Genomic DNA, 17,380 nt, shown 5'->3' with positions numbered 1-17,380 from the left:
GGAGGTCACAGCATTCCGTGGCCTCGTGCAGGGGACATTCCTGTGGGACCGACTGGACCTGCCCTGATGGGAAGATCTTCCCCACCCTGATGGAATATCATTTCCATCCCTGGCAACATCCCAGGCCAGGCTTGACAGGGCTCTCAGCAACCTGATCTGGGTGAAGATGTCCCTGCTCATGGCAGGGGTTGGACTGGATGGAGCTTTGAAGGTCCCTTCCAACCCAAACTATTCTATGATTCTATAAAGATGCAGGAGGTTGCATCACACCAAGGGGTTATTTCCCCATCAGCTTTCATGGGGGGTCAGGTTTTAACCATTTGCATTGTGGTGCTGCAGATGCGACGGGCGTGGGGATGCCGATGTCCTCCAGCATCAAGGCACCGGCGTTCTTACCTGTTGCACTGCTCTGGTTCCTCAGGCCCTCGCTTCTCCAGCTTTCCTGTGGGTACCCCCTGGGTAAGAGATGAATTAAAAACATCACCTGCCTCAAACAGATTCAATTCACCCCCCTGTGCTGCAGGCAGGGACACCCAGACCAGCTCCCCATAGCCCCTGCGTCTCCCTCCAGCCCAGCCCCCTCTCCCTGACGCAGCCCCACAGCTACCAGCCAGTCAGTCTTTCCATTAGGAAATCCCATTTTTCAGGGGCATATATAATAACTCAGCTGTGAAATTTTCACTCTAGTCTGAAACTTGGCTCAGCAGCAGAGAGGCTGGGAAGGGCTGGATGCAGGTGTGAAAAGCCCTTTTTACAATGAGCCCTTATAACTTGGGAGAAACAGCTTTAATCCTGCAACGTGTCATGTTGTGTGGGCCTCAGTGTGAACGGGTGGAGGGGAAAAACCAAAAACCAAAGCAGTCCCCAAGATGCCATCACATGCCACCTGGGAAGAGGCGCGTCCTGCTCAACAGAGCGGAGAACACTGATGCAATGCAACAGCACTTCTAGAGAAAGGGGAATTCTCCCCAGAAAGGGTCAAAAAGAAGTTTACACACCCCCAGAGATCCAGAAAACATGGAGACTGGATATACACGCAAATGCTGGTACCATTCCAGTAAAGTCCTGGTGGAAATGGGTGAGGAAACACACTGCTTCTCCTGGTGGGGTGGAAATTCCCATCCAAAGGGGTTTCCAAGTCTTTATCACCGCAGACTGTGAAACTATGTAAAACAGCCAAGAAGAACATGCTTATTCCTGCTCAGTGAAAGTATCCATCCCGGCATGCCCGTGGCTCGCAGGAAAGGACCCTGTGACCCCACAACAGCCCCGGGTTGAGGGGCTGCAGGACCCCCCGGACACACCATGCTGGCGCGGTTCTGAAAATCTCAGTAACACTTTTTAATATACAAGAATCAAAAGTACAGCAGTTTTACAATGTAGGAAAATTTAATACATACTATATAAACAACATATTTACATCAGAAATCACTAGGACAGTGGCATTTTTTCACAAATATAAATTAATATTAATTACTGTTTTTAGTCAACAGGTTTAAAAGTCCACATTTTTACAGTAAGAGTCCTTCTCTCCCCGGAGGGGAGGCGGAGGTCGGGAGGAAACGGGTGAAAGCAGAATAGCATTTTTGTGTGGATCACCTACACTGTTCACTTAAGCACTTCAGAGAGATGTTAAGAATCCACTTTGGTTGGGCACCGCATTGTCTGTCCACAGCAGGTTTTGGTCTGCAGGACTTCCATCCTGTGAATTCACAACTTTACACCATTTCCAAAGGGGTCAGGCTGAAAAATTACTTTTAAAATTATTATTATTATTAAATAAAAACCCAGCAAGTTGCTACTTTTTCCTGCAAAGAGGCTAGAGGGGATCCCGCAGCTGGTTTGGAAGGAAGAGCTGTACCAGATGTTGACACAAACACCACAGTGAAGTTTGTGGCTGTGGACCTGTCCCCTCCAATCCCACTCACACCCAAGTGACTGTGTTATGGTCCCTACATCAAGGGGACATCAAATGCATGTGTGTGCGTGTGTGCTCAGGGAGGACTTTCTCCCAAATCTAGTTCTTCAGCTTCATTAAAGCCAATGCCATTAAACCCACCCGCCATGAGTGAACAAAACTATGTGACTTCAGTATCAGGCTAATGTGACAGTGGGGACAGCTCTTCAGTGGACATGGGTAAAGCTTTTGTTGTTCCACAAGGAGGAAACCCCAACCAACCTCATACCAGGCACCCAGGATGAGCAGAAACCCCCACATCTGGGCACAGAAAATGCTTCTTGCTGGGGTTCAAAGTTTTCCTGCACCAACTGTAACACTGGTCTGGCCAGTATTGCCTTTTGCTATAAGTGTATGGCACAAACTTTCCAGCACGATAGCACCACTTGGTGAACAAAAAGAGCGATTCTCTTTGCTCCTCCAAGGTGTCTTCCATTTTCACATTAAAAGCTAATACCTCTGAAAAGAAAGGACCTCTGTCGAATAACACAGCAAGTGCGCCTGCAATCACAGCTTAGTGAGAAACGTCGCAAAAAACACTCTATCTCAACACCTCCCATCACCCGTCAGCTCCAAGGGGTCGGTGGAAGACTTGTCTCCTCCTGGGCAGGTAAACACAAGGGTAACACTTTCTCAGGGCAATTCAGCACTGCCCGTATGGGTTCTGCCCCCAAGGAAGCAAAACTGCCCTGCGGTTGGTGGAAATCTTGCAAAATAAAAACAAAAGGGGAGCAAAACACTTCCCACGTGTCCCGTTAAAGCAGTGGGTTCAGAAAGGAGTGAGTGACGGCAAGAGATTTGGGGACATGGGGGTATTAGTGTTGGTTTGTGTGCGCCTCCCAAGGCACGGGCTGGAGTTGGGAAGCCAGCCCTGAACACCCATCTCCCCTCAGACTTTCCGGGGAAAGGACATCACAGCTTATTCGGGTCAGATACTGGCATCTTAATATGAGGCCCAGGTCCTGTCCCCCACCAAAAACAGGAGTCTGGAACAACCCAATCTTTAACCCTGAGCTCTGGGAGATGATGCATCCCCAGACACCACGCTCCAAGCAGCCCGGCTGCTGGGAGAGCTTTGTGGTCTCCAGGGATGTGACTCTACAAACAAAGGCCTAGGACCTGAAAAATCATCACCCAAGCTACTTCTGGCCAGCAAATCTGTGCACAACCCCTCCCAAAACACACCACAGTCTCCAGGATGGACACCGTTCTGCATCATACGCTGTGGCTCGAATACTTGGAGGAGTGTTTGCTCTGAAGTCCACTGAGCTGGGCTGTAGACTCCTCTTCTCCCTCTGCCACGCTGCGCTCTTAAAACAGTTGCTCCAAGGATTTTTAAGGACTCAGTCCCGAATTCCTCATTCTCTCCCTGCTAACTTAGGTGCTAAGTCCTCAGGCACGCTTCCAGTTTAGCCAGAAGGTTGTTCAGTGCAGGTACTTTTAGCAATTCCGAGTTCCTGCTGACTGCTGGAAGGGTGGCAGGAAGGTGACCGTCAGCTGAACAGTGGTCAGGCCACTGGATTCCTATTTAAGTCTGCACTGCCTTATCCTCTGGTTGCAGTAAAGGTTTGCTGTCACTGTTTCACAAAGCGCAGAGAGGAATTACTTGCCCAAAGACTGGAGCACTTCAGTGGCAAGGAGATGAGGAGCTTCAGGATCTCCAGATGCCCAGAGCCACCTTTTGACCTTGCAGCTCCCAGCCAGCATCTGTTAGTTCCTGGGCCATCCAAGCTGTCCACGTCAGAAGAAGAAGAGGAGCTTTGTTAGGAATTCCTGAGCCCTGTCCACTGGGAAATACTGTTCTCAATTCAGTTTCTTTCCTACTGGTCAGAAGTGAACTAAGCCTTTGCTAGGGGGTCTTTTCTTCACATATCCCAAAGCCCCCCAGAGTCAAGATTTGCCAGTTCCAGCCCTGAGGGGGAAGGAAGATGCCCTGCATCTTGCATCTCTTCTGTTGCAGGGGACACAACAGCACTCAAAGCAGAGCCAGCTTCTTGAAATGGATAAAGACACAAGAAATGATAATGTGGCCAGAAAAGCAATGGATCGTCACCAGCATGGCTGCAACTCCTTTGGAGTCACTCTGCAGGGACATAAGTACCTCCTTCAACCAAGCTTGGCTGCTGAGGGACTTTCCTGTCCCTCCTTTAACCAAGCTTGGCTGCTGAGGGACTCTTCTGTCCCTCTTTGAGTATCTTCCCATTGCCCTGTGCTGGTTACACGCAAAGCCCAGCCCAACCAGTTTATCCCCAATCCCAAAGCAGCATCTGTCATATAACATTAAGTCAGAGCAGGCACACAGCCTTCTGCACAATCCTAAGCAGCATCAATCCGCCTTCTCGGTCTGGGGAAACACTGGTTGGGGATAATTCCCTTGGGTCCATTGGAATGGGGAAAACCAAAACAATACAAAAACAAAACAAAAGAATGAGGCAGCAAGGCTGGTTCCAAATGTTCAATAGTAGAAGAGGGGAAAGGAAACGAGAATCCAAACCAGAACAAAGAACTAATGAAAATCTTCCTCCAACTGCTCCTCCAAAATCCTCCTTGACCCAGCAAGATGATAGCAGCATGTTCAAAGTTTCTTGTTGCATCAAAACAGGTATTTCAGATGTTCACTTTCCCCCTCTCAGTCACTTTACGCTTTCCGAATGTTCCAGTTATAATCTGGATTGTTTTTTTGTTCTAACGACCTATCCAGAGGTGACCTGTGATCGAGAGGTGACTTGGAATCGTGGGGGGATTTCTGAGAGGGAGGCGAGCGAGGGTCCGACACCGCAGGGTGAGGTGGAGGAAGCGGCTGTTTGTAATCTCCCGATTTGTCTGTGTGGAAGGACCGGTAGTGGTCCGAAGGTCCTTGGCCATGATATCCCATGGGCGGCCTGTGATCAGACATCCGTCGGAAATCCTGCTGGTGGTAGTTCTGAGGCCTGAACTCATCGGATCGTCGACGCTTGGAATCGTGGTGGTGCCTGCAGAGAGAAAGAACGGATGGAGATCAGCTCTCCAAGGAAAGCCTGGCCACCACAGTTCGCAGCGTTGCAAACTCCTCCCAGCCTTTCTGAGATGAAAATGAATTAATTACCTGTCATAATAATCCCGGTGGCCTCTGTGGTCTCGGTCACTGTTGTATTGTTCATATGGTCTCTTGCGGGAGAGGTTATTTGGTCTGTAGTTCCCGGAGCTCCGGTGGGGATCTCCACGAGATCGCCGATCGCCATAGTGGTGGTCCTTGTACCAGTGCTGCTCATACTGGTGGTGCCGCTCCCCACCCCACATCTGGCTGCTGTTGCCACCATAGTTGAACTTCCGATCCCTCTGCCATTCTCCTCTGTCTGCAATGAGGAAAGCACCACTAAGTGTCTTTCATACTTTAGTTTAAGCCCATTACTTTGCTGAATTATTTAAAAAATGAAAACTGTTGCTGTGTCCCTTTAGCTTTCTCCTCCCTAAACTATGCAGGTCAAATTTTATTCTTTGAATTTCTTTATGAGCAAGAAAGATAATATGCTAGCAAATATTATTCTGTCCTGTTCTTATACTCTTTTCATCACTATACCATCATGTTTCCTAGTCCAGCAATAAGCACAGTGATAATTTATGTCCCATCGCATCAGCTTTAAATCTGACCAGCCGCAAGTGCCAGAAGGATTTGTGTCCAAGAGCAAACAGCCATGAGGTTAGAATGGTTTTTCAGTGCTCACCTGTGTTGCTGAAATGTCTCTTGTTTGGATGGCCATAGTTGTCGCGTGGGTGTCCATGCATCTGCTGCTGGGCATGGGAAGGAGGCAGGTGGATCTTCTGGGAATGAGGATTGTGAGGCATGTGAGACTGGGACATCACAGAATCGCGGCTGGAGCCTGAAGGCTCTGGGCGGAACGGCTTCTTCATGCTGGACATGTCCTCCTTCTTCTTCTGCTCCTGCAAGGTGCAAGAGAGGGTTACAGCTCAACTGCTCTTCCACCAAAACATTCAAACTATGTGAGCAATGGCCTCATCTGGAAGGCTCTGGATTTGTCTGAAGACTCTCCACGCTATGGGTCACCTACTCCTTTGTGAGGGCTTTGCGGATCAACTGTGCCCAAGTGTGGGATAAACACCAACAGTACAAGTGTGGTGGAGGAGGGGCACGGCTCTGACACAGCTCTGCTTCTACATCCCAACTCTACAGGGCAGCACTCCTGGGCTTTTCACTTTAAAGGTGAACTCAATGAAACGTTCCACACCAAGCAATGGTTACTCTGGGTTAGAACAACCAGGACAAAGTGTCCAGTGTTGTTAAATGAGGGGAGAAATGCCACATGGAAGAGGAGGCAAAGGCAACCAGGACTGTTTAGATGTTATGAGAAATCACAGACTGCCAGCAACAATAAAGAAAGTCCATGATAAGAGAAAAAGTATTGACACTCCATGTGCAACAAGTATTAAAGACAACAACCAGAGGGAATGTGCTTCAGATCTCACCTCCTCTTCCTGTGACCTTTTCTTATGAGCCATCTTGTAGAGTTTGTGCAGTTTTCTAGCATCAAATTCTGTGAACTTTGACACAAATATCCATAGGTTCCTAGAAGGACATGAACGTTTTCTGTTAATTGGTATATCAGCAGTTCAGCTGCCATCTGCTTTCAAACCAACATCAGACCAGTTCTGTCCTCTCTGGAAAAGAGTCTCAACCCAGCTCAGGACAGGATGATCACGAGAGTTGGAACAAAGTTCTTCAAAGTAAAATAAAGAGGTTTGCACTGGTTTATCTAAACTAGTTCTGAAATCAATTTAAATGAAATCAGCACAGCTTGCAGATAAAACCTGCACCTGAGACTGGTCATGGACTTAGTGGGCTAGAGAATGCAAGATTTTGCAGGTTAAATAAGAGGAAAGTGGCACACTCATCCACATGAAGCCCAGCAGCCTCTGACTACCATTTGTAAATATCATAGACCAGCCAAAGAAACCAAAATGATCCCTCACCTTCTCCATAGCTTGATATGATCCTGGTCAGTATAGGCTTTAAGGCACTCTGAGATGCGGTCCCCAATTTTTAGGAGGCAGTTTCGTGTGTGCTCCAGCTGTTCTTGAACCGTCAGTCCCTTATCAGGCTTATCAAGTTGCTTCAGTGCTTTTTTCACTGGTCTCATCCTTTCCTTGCACTTGAAAAAGCAATAGAGAGCAGAAAGTGATTCATTTGGCACAGGGCTCTACACTGTTCCCTTGTTAATCAGACAGAGCTCGAAGAAGTTCATTAGCATGAGACATTAGCTTTATCAGACCATTAGGCAAAGAGAAAACAGCTATGAAAACAGCAATTTGTTAGACACGCTGCACAAAACAATAAGGAAAAGACAAGAGTCTTCCCACCCCCACTGCCCACTCCTTCTAGAGGGGAACAACTTGTAACTGCACATGATCTGTGATCTGCTCTTGTGCGGATCCCACGGCAGGCGGGGAAGCGTAACCGAGCATCAGCGCACTGAATCAACAGCCCTGGCTGGATAAGTGCTCACTCCGTAGCCTCCCTGTCCATCCCCATCTGTGGTCACTTTAATCTATTGCTTTTACCCAAACTGAAAGACATGAGATGAAAGCACCATCTTTTTTCAGTTGTGCGCATCAATACTGTGCGCAGACATAAATCAGACAGGTTTGTGCTGCCTGACTGGACCTTTCACACATCACAGAGGGAAAATAAAAGAAAAAAAAAAAAGACAAAAAATAACACAGGACCTGCAGCAAACACAGAGATTTGAATTTAGACAACTGCTTTTAAGAAGTGGTATTTCAGTATTTCCCTGTGCAAGTTAGGCCAAGGAGAGTCCACCGTGACAACTTTTACTAAATGGATATTTTTACAACAAGCCTTGCAGGCACCTTTGCTGCAAGAGCATTTACACAACCAGGGAAGTGCCCTCCCATCTCCCGAGGAAAATACTCACTATGCTGAATGTTTCTTGGTCCAGATCATCGTCCTCGTCTTCTCCAATGGGGATGGGTTCACTCCCTGCTGTAATGTGGACGGGACCTTGCGATCTCTTCGCTTTACTTCCAGATTTGGCTTCACCACCTTTTGGCTTTACAAGGACAAATCACACACATCACATGATGAGCCAGACTGCAGGATCCCAAGCGATCCAACCAACAACCTCCACACTATTGCTACTGGGAGTTGTTAAATCCCGGGCACCGCTCCTACAACTTTCCTCCCAAGATCTCAAACTGTTTAGCTGCAATGTCTCTATTTAGCTTTATGCCATCGTTGACGAAGCTGAGAGAAATCAGAGCCAACGTTCTGGACATGAATACAATATTCATACTCAAGGAGAGAAAACCAACACTGAAGACTTTGAAGCAAGGTTAAGCTAAAGATTATATATCCATTGCAAAGGACAGAGCTCATGTCTTTGAGGATCTGCAACTTCAGGTCATGTCACTAGTCCTCAGACCCTCTGGAAAGTCACCCCAAATCACAGCCTGTCAGTGTAAATTTTGACTTATTTATCTGCAGTCAGAGCCCTTTAGAGTTGAAGTCACACCAAAAATCACAGGAAAGCAAACTTTCCCCTACATAGGCAACACAATGTCTTGGTTTGCACTTATGACCTCAGTGTCAAAACACACTGGGCATGTAGTACATACCTGTTCCTTGGACAGGTACTTCAAGTCATTATTACAGAAGCCTTTACCCCACTTCCAATCTCAACCCAGCCTCAGGGCAGTTGTACCCAAAACTCAAGGGTCATTTTAGTCCACAACATACCATTGATGATGAAACATTCATTCTGGTGAGTCCTCAACAGTCACAAGGACAACTCACAGTCTCGATGGTGTGGACAGTTGGGTTCTTTGGGGTGAACTTAAATAAGAGGGGAATACAGACAAGGAGCTGCCAACCCTGTGATAAATCACAGCTGAACAGAACTTTGATTTGAGTGCTCCAGGCTCTTCCCAAACTCTTCCTTAACATTAGCTATTTGGCCATATCGCTGTCACAGGGACAGCTGTGTTTTAAAGGCAGTCTGACAAAATCTCTTCCTTTTTGCTCACATTCCACCAGGCTTTAGGATAACATTGCCTTTTCCACTTTTTGCTGCAATTCTTCAGAAAAAGAATTCAGGACGGCTGAAAAAGGGATACCACCTCACTACACAGTGCTCCATTGATATCTCTTCACATAGGGCCTTTAATGAATCATAAGTCTCATAGCTTGCCCTTCTGCTCAGAGAACTCCCTAGCTCTTAAACCACTCCTGAGAGTTACCACATACCTTCTCTTTCTTATCTTTTGTCTTCTTTTTCTCTTTATCACTTTCCTTTTCTTTCTTAGTTGTTGTCTGTTTTTCCTTGTTCTCTTTGTTCTCTTTCTTCTTCTGTTTCTTCTTCACAGGGCTCTTATCCAAGCCATCCTCCTAGAAAGTCAGTCATGGCACAGTCAGACTGGAATCCCTCACCTCATGTACACTTTCTTCAAAAAAAAATGCAGGCAATTTATGAGCTCCATCCAAGTTTGCCCTCACACCTCCTTAACCAGACAGCAAGCCCTGCTTAACCAGCTGCAATCCACCCAAACCTTGACAAAAGGATATAAAAAATAGATGAGCCCCAATCTGTAACAAGCTGGCAAACTAGATGTGCTGCTTTCCTATGCCAGCCACGCTCAAGAACACTCAGCCCCTAAGGTAGATACTGATCAGCACACGAACAAAAACCCTTAGACTACAAGCCAAACCACTCAAAGACAGAAGGTTTTCTAAGCAACAGCATGACCTTGGTGAACTCCATCTTCACCACTGGCTGACGTACTGACAAGGAGAGGGAAACAATTCTTCTTTCTCTCCTTTATAAGGGCAACAGGCTTTGTCCTGAGACAACCTTTCCTCCAAGCCAATATGTGGATGTGTGTGGCCATTCTAGGATCTCCCAAAACACTTAAAGCACTAAAAGTGCAACTGGTAAAGGTCCTTGTTTCACCCCGAGAGCTGTATATACATTTTTGTGAGTTTGCCAATCTCCTGTGGGAAGCACCATGTAGCTCTCCCCAGTTCCACAGGGCGTTTGCTAGGGGTGCTTCTCAAACTGAGTCTCTGCAGTAGCAACATCACTTAGAGAGACCCGGAAAAGCCATTACCCACCAAGTTGACTCACCTTGACTTCACCTTCTTCTGACTGGTTGTCAGAGTGCCGAGGAGAGGACAGTTCATTCCCATGCTCGTCTTTGACTTTGGGCGCCTTGTTCTCTTTCTTTACTCGTGGTTTCCTCTTCTTCAGCTTGCCCTGGTGAAAAAACAGAAAAAGTCAGGGCAAGCAAAGAGCTACAGCTTTTTCCTGGAGACATACATCTCCTGAACATCTCACATGAGCCTGAGTCCTTCAGTAAGTGTAATAATTACCCGCCCCATAATAATTATCATTAAAGTATCACAATGCAATCAGACAACAGATAAGTCCCTGTTCTTTCACATAGATGATATTCAGTGACCTGGGAGCACAGACTGTCTCCTGCCATCAGCCAACGTCTCATCCCAAAACCCCCAGAATCCAGAAGCCACAACTCACCTCTTCCCCATCTTTCATGTTTTCTTTCTTGTCCAGATCCTTCTTCAACAGTTTCAGTAGATAATCAACTCGGGTCTGGAGCTGTTTTCCCTGAGGTTTCTTATCTGTCTCAACAGGCAGAATCTTTGACAAAGAAGGGAAAAAAAAAATACACCCACATGAACCTACCAAAGTTTGACAAGAGAGATACACACTAGCAACAGTCCTTCCAGGCCCAGCAAAGGGTTGGAGATGCTGCATCTTCTGGGGGAACAAGAAGGCTCAAGCATTTCTTGCAGCTCCCACACAGACTCTCCCTGCGTAGCCAAAAGCAAAGCTCGTAGCAAGCATCCCTCCCCTTGGCCTTTTGCAGAAGGCAGCTCTCTACATTCTCTATGATCTTCCTTGTAGGTGAGCAAAAAGAAGAAAAAAAAAACTTTGCAAACTATATTTGGGACCTTGACTTGCAAAACTGATTCCACTCTCCTTGACACATCAGATCTGTTTGTGACAGCCTTGTCACAGCAGGCTGGTCCCTCTGGTAACCTGAGACATTGCTACGGCCATGATACAGACGCAGAATTTCTAGGGGAGAAGGCAGCTGCAAGGTGCCACTTTGTGGAGGGAGTATCAGTTGCCAACTAGGTTATCTTTATACTTCATTGGAAATTGGGTGGCCTGTCTCAGGCAATTGTTTCCATTGTAAAATGCTTTTCTGAGCTCCATGTAGGAGGGCTCTCAGCCACAGCCTCATCTTTGCTAAAAACACTAGTGGGGATGTCACAGGAATGTAACATATTGGCAGCAAAGCTGGTGTAGAGATTTGTGATGTTCCTCGGCCCTGTGCTGCAGTTCGCTCTCCTTTCATTGTGCTGACACAACAGACGGCAGCTTGTTTTTAGCCTGGATTATTTCAATGCGGCCCCCAAAAACAGTTCTGATGGGAATGACTGAGGAACAGAGGAACCAGATGGAGGTTCTCCAGTTGGCTTCGCTGCCATAGCCAGTCATGTAACTAGACCCTCAAAGCTAACACAGACCGGTCTTGACATAAGCAGTTTGAAATCTGTGAAATATGATTTCCACACAGAAATTCAGACTCAGCTTCTTGTGAGATGCTCAAGGAAATATCGAGTCACAATTATGCAATGCACCCTCTATATTGTGCGTGTAACCACACATGTCAGCATTACCATTTTCTTCCTGCATCATTTCAATGTGGCTCATATGGTAATATTCAGAGAAAATTTACTGCCAATCAAATAACACAACTCTGCTTTCCATCAAGCGTGCAACATTCTGTGGAGGTCATTGTTTTCCTCAGTATTATTTATTATTATTTTTGGAGTGGTTACAAACGTAAGCATCTGTTTCTGGAGTAAATCAAACATACTCTCTATGATCACTGCAATGGACTCAATGCAAGCAACAAGCAAAGTGACCTACCTTATCAGATAACTTCAATTCCGGATCTGTTTTAATTAGCTCCCAGTTTCCATAACCATGTTCGTAAATTCCCACTAACAAGCGAGAATCCTCCTCCACTCCCCAGTCTACATCAAAATGGGCAGCTTTGACACGGCACGTCAGGCGGTACCTGAAGGCATTTCAAACATGAGCTACTTTTAATGCTGCGGAGGATAAAGCAAATCCACATATCTAGGCTATTCTCTTTCCACTACAAAATCCAAATTCCCTGAGCCTCTTTTCGCATTGCCTACTTAGCCAAACTCACTTCTTCCTTTCTTCAGGATCCGCGGGAATGGATTTATGCAGCATTTCAAACTCTTCTTCATGTTGGATGATTGATTTCACATTGACTTGGACACCAGAAATTTTGATAGTAGGGCCTCTTCTTTTTCCAGGTCCTTTTCCTGCTCAACAATAAAACACAGCAACTAAGAGAACTCTTATGAAAAGAAGTGTCTCAGGAAAAATGTCTAGACACAACCTCTGCAACCTCTTATTTAAACATAAGGCTGTCTGCTAAAGCAGGCCCAAAATATAAGTTTTTTTCAGTAGCTCACTTGGATCTGCAATGCAAACAGCTCTCTATCATTTTCTTAAAAACACATCCAAGTACACCGATGCTGTTGCTTTAGTAGTTTTGTTCAGCTGCAACAGGCAGAGACCCAGCGGGAAATCCAGCCCAGTCCCCTTTATCTCCAAACCAACAGCACAGAACAGCCACACACAAAATCATAGAATAGTTTGAGTTGGAAGGGACTATTGAAAGTCATCTTTCTTACCTTCACCTGGATTTTCTTTCAGCTGCTCCTCGTATTCTTGCATTGCTGACACACAGCTGTTATGGATGAGTTCCCCTAGTCGTTTCAGATCAGCCACAGACTTATCCACCAGCTCAGCATCCCGGGCAATACACTCCAGCCTGGGAAAGGGGAAAAAAGAATTGCAAGTTTTGGATTTGATACAGCATATCTCCTCCCAGACGCTTCCCGAGCAGTTGTTTCATAGCTTTTGTTAGTCAACGCTGTATATTTATGAACATCTGAAACCTGCAAGAGTTGAGTTTGTGCAGGAAACAACACAGTTTTCTTTGAGATTTAACAGCTGCAGAACAGTGCAGATGCAGTTTAACTGTTCAAATCCTTTGGATATTTTAGTATTAAAGCAAAGGTGAGAACTGTCTAGCTTGGGCACAACAGGCACTCTCCGTGACTGCGCAGCGTTCCTCCCTGCCTTCCCAGTTCCATATTAACCCCCTCTGATGGTCCAAAGCTGCCATCTGCTGTCCCTTTTGCCTGGCTGAAGTCAGTAACGTCAAGGCCCACACACAAGCCTTGTGTTTCACAACAGAAGAGTACAACCAGCTGAAAAAACAGTCATTTATCACATGCAGGCATCCCTGCTTCGGCTCTGAGACCTCAGTGAAGGGGCACAGCTCTCCAGACCCCGCACATGTGCCCATCTCATAGAGCGGCTCTGCAGGCCCACACTTGAGGACGCTGTGTGCAGCTCTCCTTCCCTTCAGGAGGGATACGACAGCGAGAGAAAGATGCTCTGAATTCAGTCTTGAAGCTAAAATGCACAGAGAAACGTGGCAAGTGCTTTGGGCAGCTGCTCCCTCTCCTTTCTAGGCAGAGTGGAAATGCCCCAAGGGCCAGGCTCTGCCAGGACGATGATGCTGTGTAAGGCCCAGCGCCACCACTGCTCTAAGTTGCTTTTTGGCCAGCGTTCATCAATGCCCGTCAACTGAGATGTGAGGGATTGTATGGCAGCGCTTGGGTTACGTATCAGATGATGGCGAGGCTTTGTGCCACCCGCGGAGGTTGCGTCCAACACCCACAGTGTATGTCTGTGCTTAGAAATACGACGTCTCCCCACGATAACACTCTGGAGCAGGGCCAGGTTCGGACTTACCGTTCAAGAGGCAGTCCAAACTTCTTGTAAGCCTTGATAAACCTAAGCAAAAGAAAACCAACAAACTAAACCAACCACCAAAAAAGCTAATCCAATATCACAAATACGCTTGAATGTATTAATTACAGCCTGCCACATTATCAACCTTGCATTCCACACTGATTAGTTAAGCATCACTCAGGACTGGGAAGCCTAATTCATTAGCCTCCACAAAGAGTTTTGTGACTTTGGTTGGAGAAGAACACAGCATTATTATGAATCTTGGATGTCTGACAGATGAGGAAAAAAGAAGAGGAAAGTTGTAAGTGTAGTGTAAAAAAAAAAAAATTGAAAGAAAGCATTGGCTCACAACATGTTGGTAATTATTAACTTCATTTTTCCAAGAAGAAAAGATGCATTAAATCAATGTCATTTGTAATTTTAATGCTCAGGCTATAAGTGTAACAACCCATGACAGAAAAGCCAAATGTGGTGCAATCCATCACTGAGGTTTTCAGACAGGCATTGCTATTTATTTTTATGTCTTATTTTTATTGTGAAAATCACTGCCATGGCTAACACACAACTTTAGGGCAAGAGTCAGACACCGTTGCTGCAGTTGAACAGTGCCTTGTGTTGGGAGTAGACCCAATGGCTTCAACTACAGATTATTTTTAATATGAGTTATTTTTTCCTTTTTTTTTTCCATCTTGTGCTCTTTCAGCTTCTTTCTGCTGCATCACAATAACCTAAATGGCTGCTATAGTTCACATCACAACCCCTCCTTCCTTCTCTATGGTTTCAGCCTGTATATGGGGCAGCTAGCACAATCTGAAAAATCTGACCATCTCCTGTGTTAAAAATACATCAACTCAGATCCAGAGAAAGTCAAGGAAAACTCACAACCCTCTCTTTTCCATCTTCAGCTGAACATCTGGGCAGAGCCATAAGACAAAGATCTTTGGGAAAGGCTCAAGAGTTAGGAGATATGAGAAGAAAATAATGCTCTGGAGTTCAGCCCCCAGCTGACTTCAGGGACACAGTGCAGAAGAGGATACACAACTGCTGGGATCAGCTGGACCGGTGCTTCTCATGGGGTTAGTTTGCCAGAGTTTGGCTTTCACTTAAAGCTTAAGTCAGCAGAACAGCTGCCAGAAAAACGTCAGGAAGGCCAGAGTCCTTGGCTTCTCCAGCTCTGTGTCTCATGGCACCTAAGACCTCACATGTAATTTGGAATTAGTTTGATCCACTTGTTCCAGGAAGGGCAGTTACCAGAGGGATTAATTTTGGGAAGGTAACTGCTTCACTGCAGCCTAACTAAAGACAATCCAGTCCATTTTGCAAGGACCTGAATGTTAAGGTCATCATCAGCTGGGAGCAAACTGAATTCTACAAAGGTGCAAAAGCTGGCATAGTGAACCAGCCCCAGCTAAACCACTGACGTGCTTACAACCTCCTGGATTAATCTGTGGTTTTCTCCACCTGCATGGAATTTCTATATTTGTTTTCTGAACTGTCTCTTGTGCACAGCACTGACCTCCTGATTTCAGCATCAGTAAATCCTTCCACGGTATCTTTTCTAACACTCCGAGGACGCCCCCTGCGCTTTGGTCTCTTCTCGTCATCAGTATCATCAGTCTCGCTTTCTGATCCAGATGATCTCTGAAGCCTTCTCTTAGTTTCTGCATCTGATTCACTGTCATTTGTCTGAGCCTGTATGCACCAGAAAACAAAAAGTACAGTTAACAACCGCTAATCTGCCAACCTTTTCTGTCCCTCCCAAGCACTGACACTATCTCATGTCCAGACTGTAAAACATCTTGGTGTCTCTTACTGAAGATGCAGAAGCCCAAGTAACCAACCCAAAGAGGTTGCACACCCTTGCAGTTTCCAGCTACCTAAGGCTCTGGTGGTGATCTTCCCTTTAGAGCCTTCTAGACAGCAGTTTCACAACTGCATTCTGATTTACTAAGGTATAAGATCCATTAAAACACGTTGATTACCGTGGTTTCGTGCCACAGTCTCTTAAGCTGTTTCAAAAAACAGGGCTCCTCAGAAATCTGAAATCAACCAACATGAATTATCCTTCTCTCTAGTTTCCACTTTAATGGTTTTCCCCAGCTTATCCCAGAGAACAGTTCACAACCCCTTAAAGTCCCATATCCCAGGACAGTTTCCTTGTACAGTCTGTTTTCTGTTGGATTGGGGTAGATCCCATCACCTAAAAAATAACTTGGGAAGATGCCATCTCTTTTGCCTGCAAGAGACACATTTAAGCAAAAGCAGCCCAGGGAGCTAGAGAACCCAAAGAAAAGAAACAGCCACAAAACGGTATAAACTGCAGTAAAATCTGCATTATACAGTTGGATATTTTGCCCTGTGCTCACTACATGTTCTCTTTATTTTTTCTGCTAAGACAAGTTGTACCAGATCCACGAAGAGCCCTCACACTGCGTTACAAACCATGGGCCCGATGCACGATGCCAACAAGAGGTTCATGTGCTGCCTCTGTGCTTTACTCCTGACCAGCTTTGGAGGAGGGAAAGAAGCACTCAGATGCCAAGAAGGCTTCCCTTGAGTGTTTCATTTGCCAGCTCTCGCCTCCAGCTTCTCAGCTCCTCGAGACAGGCTGTACCTTTTTAGTCGAGCTCCGAATTCGAGGCAGCATATAGATTTCCTCCAACTCTTTCTGTCTTTCTTCCTCCTCCACCTTTTTCCTCTGCTCCTCTGGAATAATATCATCCCAGTCCTTCTGGGACCGCTCATCCAGCTCTGGCTCTTCATCCTCCATGGTTGCAAAGTTGGCCACCTTTTATAAGCAAAGAAACACTTTTAGAAATTCCCTTCCCTGGCAGGAATATCCCAGAGATGTCTGCTAAGCCTCAACTCCTTCCCCATAGGAATTCTGCCAACATTTCCATAACTACTTTATAATTGATCCCTATGTCACTACATTCCTGGTTCCTTGCCACATCTTTGGCTAACAGCTTTTGAGGAAGTACGTGCAGTTTAAGAAGTACTGCTGAGCCTCTCTAAGTTATTGGGTTTGTTTCCAAATTTGGTAAATTCTGCATTTTATTCACAGCCCTCAAAAGCACTTACTTGAAATGAAATTAATACCCATCTATCTCGCCAGCTATCAAACCCAGACTGCTTTGTACAGGTCACCTCTCACCAGGCCTGATTTGTCCTGCTTGTTCCTGACCTTACCACCGTGGCAAGATGTGGGGAGCCACATTCCCACACCCCACTACAGAGCCTGGGGGTCCATACCTTGAACTGGGAGAGAAGCTCGTCGGTGGCACTGGTGGACACTTCGTTCTCTCGTGTTTCAGCCAGACGCAAAATCTCATCAATGTCCATCTCCTACCAGTCAGAAAGAAAGAGCGATGAAGTGGAGGGTGCCGAGCACAGCGGGAAATAGAGAGGTTTTGAGAACAGACTAACACGCACTGTGCTGACAGGAGCTAAATAAAGTGCAAATATCTGCAGGGTGTCATCACCGAGGGCAGGGATGAACTATCTCAAGTGGTACAAA

General features: G+C 46.1%; 1 protein-coding gene across 16 annotated transcripts in view; it reads right to left on the bottom strand.

Moving 5' to 3' along the window:
• Nucleotides 1–1,326: 1,326 nt before the first annotated feature.
• The window catches only part of CHD2 (chromodomain helicase DNA binding protein 2), a 93,752-nt gene continuing 77,698 nt past the window's right edge, over nt 1,327–17,380 (bottom strand). For all 16 annotated transcript variants that reach the window (XM_082060600.1, XM_082060601.1, XM_082060603.1 and 13 more), the window contains 16 exons: nt 17,116–17,208; nt 16,478–16,651; nt 15,380–15,555; nt 13,864–13,905; nt 12,732–12,871; nt 12,218–12,356; nt 11,929–12,079; nt 10,504–10,626; nt 10,093–10,221; nt 9,216–9,356; nt 7,888–8,022; nt 6,926–7,104; nt 6,422–6,521; nt 5,662–5,878; nt 5,043–5,292; nt 1,327–4,929 (listed from right to left, as the gene is read on the bottom strand). In XM_082060600.1, coding sequence (XP_081916726.1) covers nt 4,596–4,929; nt 5,043–5,292; nt 5,662–5,878; nt 6,422–6,521; nt 6,926–7,104; nt 7,888–8,022; nt 9,216–9,356; nt 10,093–10,221; nt 10,504–10,626; nt 11,929–12,079; nt 12,218–12,356; nt 12,732–12,871; nt 13,864–13,905; nt 15,380–15,555; nt 16,478–16,651; nt 17,116–17,208 — 2,523 coding nt within the window. In that variant the 3' untranslated portion in view covers nt 1,327–4,595. The remainder of the gene's footprint in view (nt 4,930–5,042; nt 5,293–5,661; nt 5,879–6,421; nt 6,522–6,925; nt 7,105–7,887; nt 8,023–9,215; nt 9,357–10,092; nt 10,222–10,503; nt 10,627–11,928; nt 12,080–12,217; nt 12,357–12,731; nt 12,872–13,863; nt 13,906–15,379; nt 15,556–16,477; nt 16,652–17,115; nt 17,209–17,380) is intronic.

Source organism: Streptopelia decaocto, assembly GCF_964273445.1.
Source record: "Streptopelia decaocto genome assembly, chromosome: 9".
NCBI classification, from domain to species: Eukaryota; Metazoa; Chordata; class Aves; order Columbiformes; family Columbidae; genus Streptopelia; species Streptopelia decaocto.
The sequence above is the reverse complement of the archived record's forward strand: the minus strand, read 5'-3'. Positions and strand labels throughout refer to the sequence as shown.